Source organism: Vigna unguiculata, chromosome 5, assembly GCF_004118075.2.
Source record: "Vigna unguiculata cultivar IT97K-499-35 chromosome 5, ASM411807v1, whole genome shotgun sequence".
In the NCBI taxonomy this organism is placed as follows: domain Eukaryota; kingdom Viridiplantae; phylum Streptophyta; class Magnoliopsida; order Fabales; family Fabaceae; genus Vigna; species Vigna unguiculata.
Window position 1 is genome coordinate 52,762 of NC_040283.1, and position 10,904 is coordinate 63,665.

At 30.9% G+C, this 10,904-nt stretch overlaps 2 protein-coding genes across 2 annotated transcripts; one reads left to right on the top strand and one right to left on the bottom strand.

The window, feature by feature from the left end:
• Nucleotides 1-380: 380 nt before the first annotated feature.
• Nucleotides 381-2,012, bottom strand: LOC114185263. The gene is made up of 3 exons (XM_028072891.1): nucleotides 1,902-2,012; nucleotides 1,525-1,788; nucleotides 381-969 (listed from the first exon to the last, which is right to left on the bottom strand). The coding sequence occupies exons 2-3, from the start codon at nucleotides 1,771-1,773 to the stop codon at nucleotides 640-642; spliced, it is 579 nt and encodes a 192-aa protein (XP_027928692.1). The 5' UTR covers nucleotides 1,774-1,788; nucleotides 1,902-2,012; the 3' UTR covers nucleotides 381-639.
• Nucleotides 2,013-7,978: 5,966 nt separating this feature from the next.
• On the top strand, nucleotides 7,979-9,122 carry LOC114185265 (GSH-induced LITAF domain protein). Its single transcript, XM_028072892.1, has 3 exons — nucleotides 7,979-8,248; nucleotides 8,576-8,702; nucleotides 8,808-9,122. The coding sequence occupies exons 1-3, from the start codon at nucleotides 8,007-8,009 to the stop codon at nucleotides 8,889-8,891; spliced, it is 453 nt and encodes a 150-aa protein (XP_027928693.1). The 5' UTR covers nucleotides 7,979-8,006; the 3' UTR covers nucleotides 8,892-9,122.
• Nucleotides 9,123-10,904: the final 1,782 nt, after the last annotated feature.

Here is a 10,904-nt window from a genome sequence, read left to right on the forward strand (position 1 = left end):
CTGTTACATAAATTAATGTGTTAACAATTATATTCATAGAGAGAAACTCTATCTCAATTTAACTCTTTCATATGGATTAGTTTTTCAAATATTAAATAATAAAACAATAAATGAATAATTACCTTAAAATATTTTAAAATGTATTTTAACGAAGAGAATCATGCATATGATATGATAACAAAAATGAAATAATCAACTGATGGCGCTAAATAAGCAAGGTGGACCTAGACGGTAAAACAAAAATCTATAAGAGACAATACATTGATTTAATTTTTTGTAAAAGTAATACATGAAAAGGCACGAACGCTACACGTCGCAATCATTACAAATATTATTCTTTCGTTCTTCTAAAACTGACCTTACTGCCAGCACTGTAGATATTGACCGAATATATGTCATTTTATTTATTGAGGACCGAGAGAAACACAAAATGTTAAAGTAATAAGAGTAATTAATAAAATAAATAAATAAAACCTATGGTGAAGATCGAAGTGCAGAAGGGTGTCTTAGCTGAAAAGATTGAAAATTTCATCTAAAAATAATAAAGAAAAAAGAGAAAGAACTATAGTTTCACACTGAGAAGAGGGAAGAAAAGGAGAGAAAAAACACAAGGAATTGGAAAAAAAAAAGAAGTGGAAATCATGGAGAGCCATTTTCGGATCGATCGAAGTGGAGGAGTTGACCACTACATTTAGGGCAGTCTTCAACCTGCTTGGGCACCATGAAATACATGAGACAGCCCTTGCACCCGGCCACCACCAAAACATTCTGTTTCTCTACCGAACCCTGATAGTTCTCTTTGGATGAAGAAGGACATGACTCCGATGAAGACTCTTCGCTGTCGTACCAGCTCTCTTCTTCGGATTCACAATCCCTACTTACACTATTATACTCTGCCACTGCTACTGCTCTTGGATCCTCCTTTGCTTTCATTCCGTTCCTCCAGTTAATGTAATAAATTTCCCCCGTCTGTTGCATATACACATATATCAATTACACAGAACGTACAAGCTTCTTCTCACCAAATAACAAATCAAAAACACACCCCTCTTATCCGGATCAGAATTTCAAATACCTAGGATCAAACAAATATATTAAAGGAAAATCATACTCTTTCCCCTGGTCCTTCTCTTCTGCAAGACTAGCGAATCACTAGAGAGAACATATGTGTATATACGTATTCACAAATTAAATTCCCCAATAACAGAAGAAAAAAAAAACAATAAATGCTGTCTATGACTTGAGGATGGTCTATCTCGGAAAAGTTGCATCTTGCTTCCCTAATAGAGAGTAGAGAGAAAAAGAAGGAAATGAAAAAAAAAAAATCCTTTTTCTAGGGTTTTGGGTGGTGAGCATGTGCAAAACTTTATCTTGGAAAGAAGGGCAAGGGATACACAACAACAACAACGTGAGCGAGAGGCAAGATCCAGTTTCATGCAGGGATTTGTTAGAAGAGAAGAGAAGAAAAAAATAATAATAAATGGGGAGGAGGGGAAAAGAGAAAAAGGAAAGGGGGGATTGAACCTTTAAATCTAGGCATTGTTCCCAGTGATAAGGGAGTGAGATGTGAGAGTTGAGCTCTAAGGTGGTGTCGGAGTTAGAGTTATGATTATTATCCGTGTCCGGGAGATGGTCGGAGGTGGATGAGATGCCTAAGCCTGGTGGCAGTGCTGCATCTGCGGCTGAGCCGTTTTCCCTCCTGCTCTGGTGGTTATCGTTGTTTAAAGAACAGTTTTGAAGAGACCTCTCTAAGGAAGCAGTGATCGCCTCCATATTTTTTGATTGGAGCTGTCATTGTTGCCAACAACAATTAATGGAAACCACAACACAAAGCTAGCCACCACCATATATATACATATATTAATAAATTTATCTGATCGGATAAGATGCGCCGTTATTACCTGCGACTTGCGACTGCGAAGCTGGCCAGCCAGCGAGGGAAAATCAAATGAACAGCTGCACCAAAACTAGTTGTACTGAACAACGCACATACCCCCCCCCCCCCCCCCACAGAGAGATTTTGGAGGCAATACAAATGAGAACTAACTGGTTACGGAGGGAGGCTTGAGATATTCACATTGTTGTTCATTTAAGGGTAGAAATACATACATCTCACACGCTCTCCCTCTGCGCGTGTCCGACGCTCATCTTCACGATGTGGGGTAGCAGCTGTCAGCTCCAGGGAACCACTGTGGGTTGCATTTTGTCTTGCTTCGCTGCTTTCGCTGCAAACTTCACGCGCTTTTCCACCACCCTTTAATTTAACTCAATTAAACTATCATAATACTCCCATTCTTATTTTTCTATTTATTTATTAATCTAACGATCCATTTCCACAACTCAAACCTCATTTTTGTGTGCAAATTTTGCTTCAGTATAATTAACTACATCATCAGAATCACAAAAATTACCCGTGAGAGAGTTGAGGGGATTGGGAAACATTGAGATTGTCCAAGAACTGAACACAATATACTAATGATAAAATAATATAAAGTGGAACTAGAATCGTGGTTACCCATAAGAATGCCGGCACTTTCTCGAAACCGTTTATAATCTTTGTTAATAGTTTCTTTCAACAAAATATATATATTAACTTAAAATATAATTTAATTCTATAATATTTTCCTAGTTTTCATTTTATTTTTATTTAATTTATGTATTTGAAAAAAAAACACAAATTCAATCATTTTAAGTATTAAAAATAAATAAGTTTCATAAAACTACTTAGTAAATATGGTCTTTCATATCTCACAGTATAATTAAAGTCATTGTTAGAAAATGGAGAAATATATAAAATAAAGAGAGATAAGAGAATTTTGGGGGTGTGAGAATAAGAAAGTGCAAGAGTGGGACGCACAGAAACGGACAGGAGCATGGCCGAATGTATCGGGGCTGCTGCTGTGGGTGGTGGCAACTAATAGGTAAACTTGAGAAGAAGAAAAGTGAGAGAGAAAATACATGGGACAATTAGGATAGGATTAGGATAGGAGGGAAAAAAAATAACAAAGATGGATCTTAATTGATAAAGTAATATGGAGGGTAAAGCATGTGTACTGTTAAAAGGAAAAAAGATTGGATCGGAGCCGTTGGATTAGTGAGAAAATGGTAATGCGTGGCGTAGGAGAGGCCCAATGCACATCCGTCTGCACTTATTCTGTTTGTGGAATCTGTTCTGAACTATTGCGGGTCATCTGACAACAATGCCTCTGTAATGCCCCCACTCTTCTTTCTCTCACCCAGGATCATACCATTCCAACTATATTTTCTTCTCTCCAACTATTCACTTTTACTGTTACACTTATTAACAATTTCCTCCTTAACACTTCTATTCAAATTATTCATTAATATTAACATCACTTTTTCTTCTATCTCAGTGCATTATTTTTAAATTAATCAATTAAATATCATCTCATAATTCTACTACTTAAAATTCACACTTCTCCTTTTTTAATACTCATTTTAAGACTTATTTTCATTCAAATATTCCTCCTCGATACATATATCAGGAGAGATCAAATTTCACCAATGAATCTCTTCATTAAAGTTACACCACTTTATATATATATATATATATATATATATATATATATATATATATATATATATATTATATGTTCGGTCAAATAAATGATGTTAGATAATGTGATCCAACGTGATTAAATTAGTCATCCAAATATTATTATCTATCCAAAGTTTCTCACGTCCAATTTAATAAAATTATTTGGTGTTTGTCGTGCACTCATGTAAAATTTTATCTTGTTTCCACATTTTACATTTTATTTTATATAATGTTCACACCTAACCATGATAACATCGGTATACTTGAGGGTGTTTTTGAGAATATGGTGTTCATTATATATGACCCAAACTTTTGGTGATTGTTCGCTTTGATAAAAGTTTTGTTCATATTGTACCTATAATGCAGAAATATGATAAGTGTATTGGATACAATACGTATCTGATACGTCAATACGTCTATTCTCAAAATAATAAGATATGATACATGATAGATACGTGATATATGAATATTAAAAATTGTATAATAATTCTTAAAAACATAATAAATATATGATTGTTATTATTTGAATTCAAATTAAAATTATATGTACAAAATTTGTCAACATACAAAATATAAATTATTGTCATTATAAAAGTACCATTAGAAGAAAATTCTTAAATAATTATCAATTTTAGTAACAAAAAATATTTTAGAGAATAATTTTTAATTAGAGACCAATTATTTTGATAGTCAAAACCTTGGTAGCTAATATTAGTGACCAATTTAGAAATCAATACATAATAGAAACTATTTTAATTATCAATTTCGAAACCAATTATAATTTTTTGAAACTATTTTAGTTGTCAATAATTTTTAGTTTTTAAATTGGTACCTAAATTGGTCGCTATAGTGACTAATTATTCTTTGTCACTAAAATTTGTCATTATTCAAATATTTTATTGTAGCGTACTACGACTTTATAAATTAGATACTTCATTGATAAGTACCAATAAAATATCCTAAAGTATCGGACACGGATACGCGTCAGACACAGATACTGACTCAAGTTGAAGTATCGGTATATTATAGTACTGTACCCAATAGTCACACATAGTTTAGAAGTCAAAACTTAAGGTATTTTAAATATTTCTTTCTTCTTCCGATGCACCTTTTAGAATAAAACTATTACTGAAAGACTCCAAAGCATACTCATCCTAGACTTGAGTTCAATGATCATGTATAATAATGATCATGTATAATAAGAAACAATAAAAAAGAATTGGTTTTCCTGTTCTAATAATTTAGTGCATTAACTAATGAAAAACCTTGCTAATATATAACTAAAACATTTGTATTGAATAAAGTAAGTATTGACCTAAACGCACAATATGATTAAAAGACATCGGAGTTTACATGGCATAGTTTGAATGAATTTGAAAAGTTTAAAAATATGACAGTTAAGTGGAGGCCTAAGTGAGGATTCAAAGTTGATGAATAGACAACCATTATAAATTTTAGTTTTATTAAACATTAAGGCCTTTTGTGTTTCACTTTATGTGAATAAATTGGTTTGTCTTGATTTTGCACTTAGTTTCCATAGAAATATTGCACCCACTGATACGGTATTAATGATAAATCTATTTATATGATAGACTTTAGGTTAATTTGGATTAAATTTTCATTTAATTTATATACAATGGTTCAACATATTGTGGTCAATGTCCATCAAACATAATTTTGAACATGTATATTTGGCTTAATGGAATTAAACCTAGGCCTGAGCATCGGTTGGGTTGGACTAAATTCGGGCCCAATACCCTTAATCCACACAAACCATCTTTTTTTTAAAATTCATATCCGACCATTTAATAGGCCAGGTTAGTTGGGTTCGGTTAAACGTGGATACGGTTAAATATGACTAGATATGGGTTACCCGAATTTATGTAAAGTTCTAAATCATCTTCTTTCACAGATCGAAAAACCAAACCCAGATTTCCTTCTTCTCCAGATCGAAAAACCTAAACCCAGATCTCCTTCTTCTCCAGATTGAAAAAACCAAACCCAGATCTCCTTCTTCTCCAGATTGAAAACAAACCAGATGCGGTATTGCGACACAATGGAACCATATTGACGACAAGAGGAGTGGAGATTTGCACGAAGGGGTAATGAGTTGTTGAAGGTGAAAGGGGACGAGAAAATAGGAAAGGTTTGAGTAGGCAATTTGTGATTGTGAAGCTTATGAGGAAGACAATGGTGTCTTCATTGATCACAAGTAGTAGGTGATGGTTATGTGTAGCAGCATTTTCTGGAGATGGAAAGGGGGGAGTAGTTGAATATCAAAAAAAGAATTAGGGTTTTCGAAGTGTAACGAGTCGGGTTGGATATCCACGAGTTTTAATTTTAAATTTTGTACCCGACCATCTAAGCCCGTTTTAATCCAAATATTTGGGTTCATGTAATCCGAATTCAAATAACTCGACCCACACATCTATTTTTTCATTCGAGTAACATGGTTATGGTCGGATAGAGTTTTTTTCTCAGCCCTAATTAAACCTACAGAGCTTCCTCTGCCCCCATCAAATTTCACCTCCCAATCCATTAAATACTTTGGAAAATATTTTACCTCAAAGAGGGGTTTTTTCTAAAAAAAATTCAGAAATTATTTATTGTATTTCAAAAAATAAATTTCAAAAATAATAAGAAAAAGTGATAGTGTAAAAGAAAATAATATTAAAATTTTATATAATAATATATGATTAATGAATTTTGGATCATATATATATATATATATATATATATATATATATATATATATATATATATATATATTAAAACTAAAAATTTAATCAATTTAAAATTCATTTGATTTGAGCTGGAAAATAAAAATAAAACTTTTGTCCATCCAATTTGATTTTTTTTTAAATGTCTCTCTATATACTCATCTAAATTTTTTCTTTCATTTTTTTTAGTTGTGCTCTTTTAGTATTTTTTTTTATCGTGGATTAATGTTTTTATTAATAATTGTATTTTAAATATTTGTTAATTAATTTAGTATCTTAATTTTTAAAATTTAAATTCTAAAAAGCACATGAATTTATTTTGAGATAAGATTGTGAAATTATAATATGTTACCCTTTTATTTCTCGGAAATGATCATTCCTTATTTTTATTGTTATATATATATATATATATATATATATATATATATATATATATATATATATATATATATATATATATATATATATATATATATATATATATATATATATATATATATATATTATTTTGCTTCTGTCAAGTTTTTTCTTAAACAAAGTTTTCATGTTTTTCATCACCATAAACATTTTCTTTCAGGTTAACAAAAGGAGAATGTTATCTAAAAAAATACAGCAATTTCCAGGTATTTTCCTCTTCTATGTTATGCATAAGAATTTGTGGTGCGCTGAATTTTCATTTGACGGGATTAAGTTACTAGAAGAATTATCTACGTACGACTCACGGTAGTATAATACAAATGACCAGTGTATATTTTATATAATTAAAATGTACATTAAAGATATGTTTAAATATATAAATATATGTTTACATATACAAAATTGAAGTAAATACTATTTAAACATAAAAATTGTATTTTATATCTATGATAAATAACTATACCAAAACATAATGTTATTTTTGACAATGTATTATAATTGTGTTTTAGCTTTTCAGCTGTGATTTTTATTATTCTATTTTTTCAATCTTAGTTTCCATGTTTTTAAGAATTCGTAATTTTAATTCACAATTTAATCTTACATAAATTAAAATGTCTTGATTTTTAATTAATTAAATTGATGTTATAATAAATTAAGTAAATAATTTGATTGTAACATTTAATTGGATAAAACAAAAATATAAGTAAAATAAAAAGTAAAATTTTGATGAAAATTACAACTTATTTTCAAATTGTGAAAACTTAAACTAGGAAAGAAAATTAAAGTTATAAGTCAGGAATTAGAAAAATTATTATTAACTTAATTTTAATTATTGATAATTTTGAAAATATTTAATATAACTTAAACTAAAGATAAAAGAAGTTTAGAAAAGACTGAAAATACTTGAAAACGCTTGCGTAATAGTTGAATATAGTCATTGTTTGAGTATATATAATATAAAAGATAATATCTGTACTTTTGGCGTGCCGGACAGGTATTTGGTCTAGAAAGAAGAAAAAACGCGTTGGAATAATCGCCTTATTATTTATTTATTAATATAGATATAAATTTCATAATAATTTTAGTGTATATTTGCATATAGTTTAATATTTACTGTTAGCACATTTTGGTAGATTTGTTTAGTGTATAAAAATTGTTATTGTTATATTAATTAATATTTTTGTAGAAAAATACATAGGAGTAAGTGTTTAAAAATGAAATTTTAAGTTCAAGTGAAGATTAGAGAATGAATTTATAAAATAAAGTGAGTAAAAACGTTAATTGTAATTGCGACGTGTTTACAATTATAAATGAATAATGAAAGAGTTGAAAAAATTGTATTAGGGCTAAGGAAGGAGAAGAGGATGGAGAGAAAGGAGGAAGTGGTGGTTGGTGTGCCGGTGTATGAAAACGAATACCAGAGGGGGATGATCCCTCCTTATGCGGTGGTCGGAGATCCCAAGGGCATCCCCATCCACCAGACAATTTACAGGGACACTCCTGCTCCGTTCAACTGCCCTTACTGTGGTGCTACTGCTCTCACTACCGTCAGGTATGCTATTCTCTTCTCTTCAATTTCTGATCAAATCAAATCAGTTCTCTATTATCCGATCAAATTACAATTTCACGAAACAATTTCCCCTTCCTCGCCTCGCCTCGCCTCGACTCTATTAAGATCTTGTTAGTTATGCTTAGGCTTTCACTTTCAGATTTTAGGTTTCAACCTTACTTCACATTCACTTCACCACCAATTACTTAATTTGGGATTTGTTAATTTAGGTTTAATCTTAGAACGATTGCCTTACTTCTGTTCATTCCCAACATTGACAATTTTTTACATACATCACTACGTGTTCTGAAACTTTGCTGCAAAAAATAGATCAAAGCCCAGTTTAGCTGCATTTGTTGGATGCTTGATGCCCATGATGCTTGGAGTTTGCTTTCTTTTCCCCTCAATGGACTGCCTTTGGCATAAATATCACTACTGTCCTAAATGTCAAGAAAAGGTACCTCTAATGGACTCTCTGTCTCTGGCCTTAATATCAATCGATACCATTCTTTCAAATGTACGTTTGCAACTCAATGGTTTTATTTGAAATGTTCATCTGTAGGTCGCTGACTTTGAGAAATCAGATCCCTGTGCTGTCATGGATCCACCACACTGGACTCAGGACAGCTTTGCATTGGCTGGGTAGGATCATAATTCTGCTTCTGCCATTTGCGCTTGCATTTTCTGCAACCTGTAACTTCATAGACATATCTTAAGAATTAGCTATTACGTGAGCATTGGACAAAAATTGAATACTTGTTATTTACCATTCTCGAATTTCATCGAAAATAGAATTATCTACTTGTACATCTTTTGTTGCACAGCTATAATAAACCCAGCTATAATAAACTCATCTTTTGTTAATATTATACTTCAAGGAGAATTGCTGGCATCCATGATCTGCATCCTTTGTTTTCGCCTATTTAAGAAAATGGTTGAATTGAGTTGCTTGGTGATGAGGAGATTCAACCGCATGCTTAAAATAAAGCTGTTGTTTGGCTATGTTATGTAACAGTCCAAGTGCTCATGTTCTTTTGTATACCTCAAAGCAATTTATATCTCAGCAGCAACTACTACCCTGCCATACCCGGTATAAAATATCCCGTTTGTTCATTTAATAGAGTTATATACCAACAAAATAACTAAAAATCATATTAATTTTTTGTCTTTCTCAAAATCATCATTAAGAAATATAATAATCAATTTTTTCTTGAAAGATTATTTGTCGGCCATGATAGACAACTTTTATTTCACATCCCTTTGTTTTCAATATTGTTCCAAATGCATCTGTTTTGAAATTAGTATACTGCAACAATCACTACTGCTATAGGAGGTACTTCAAGTTCAAAACTTGTTTTAAATATATGCCTAATTTCGTGGAGCAGTTCTAGCATTTCCTTTTGTTATTACGGAAAGCTTAATTTTTCTATTGCAGCCCGTTTGTCAATTAGAATAATTTGGAGATATGAAATGAAACGGTTTGTAAAATCATGCATAACCAGAGATCCCGTAAATTTTCTTTTCTTAACCCACTTTGTTTTTCTTTTTTTATTTTGTTTGTTCTTTTCTAAAAATATGAAAATGGTTGGATTCAAATCTATTTTTATAGTAGAATATTCCTAAGTCCAAGAAAATTTTTCATCAAAATGGATCTTGAAATAAGATCTTCCAAGGTAAGTTCAAGAATCAAGATGAAACAAGTAATGAAGGATTAATCTTATAATCATCCAATAATGAGTTTTAACTAATTGGATCATAAAAAGAGCAAATCAAGACACAATATACACACATTTTGAAATTATTAAAGAACACAATAATATGAACCAACAATAAGATAGTATAGAATAGTTTTTGTGAAAGAAACCATGATTGTTTTTTTCAAAATAGATATTTTTTTATCAATGTGTGTGATGTAATTTTATCATGGGTTTGGTGTAATCTTTGCATGTTTTTCTTTCTTTAAATGGTATCAAAGTCATTACGAGTTTATCCTAACAAAGTTGGTCGAATCTCATGTCACTCTTTATTGGATTCTTACAAGTTCATTACTTGAGAAAGTGTGTTGAAAAAAACTCACGTTAAGTAAAGATAAAATCAAATTACATTATATAAATAAGTGCAAATCCCTTCTTATAAATTAATTTTTTAAAGTTGACTTCAATTTAAAATTCACTTTGTTATGTATACCTTATATAAAGTAATAATATGAGATGCCAATTACTAGTACAAAAAGCTCATTTAACTTTGCCCAATATGCCTCGATTTTAAGAAAATTGAAGTCTATCAAAATACAGTGACATTTTTTAAATTATTGAGAACATTTAGGCTTTGGCTCTAATAAAAATTGAAGCATGTATAGGTTTTAGCTTCAGTTGTCTGAGAATTGAATTGATGTCTAAAAGTTTTCATTAATTTTAAAAATCCCACTAGTATTTGTTTTTAAAAATTTTGGGCAGACATTTAGGCTTAAGTTATTTTTAAAATTGAAGCCTAAATATGTTTAGGCTTTGGTTTTATGAATAACCAAAGCCTAAACATCGGGTGAGGGTTATTTTTTCTGAAATTTTACATTTGTGGCAAACATTTCGTCCTTGCATAAGTTGTTTTCCTCCCTCCATCATGAGTCCTCCCTCCTTCCTTCTTCCTTCTTTGTTCTTGA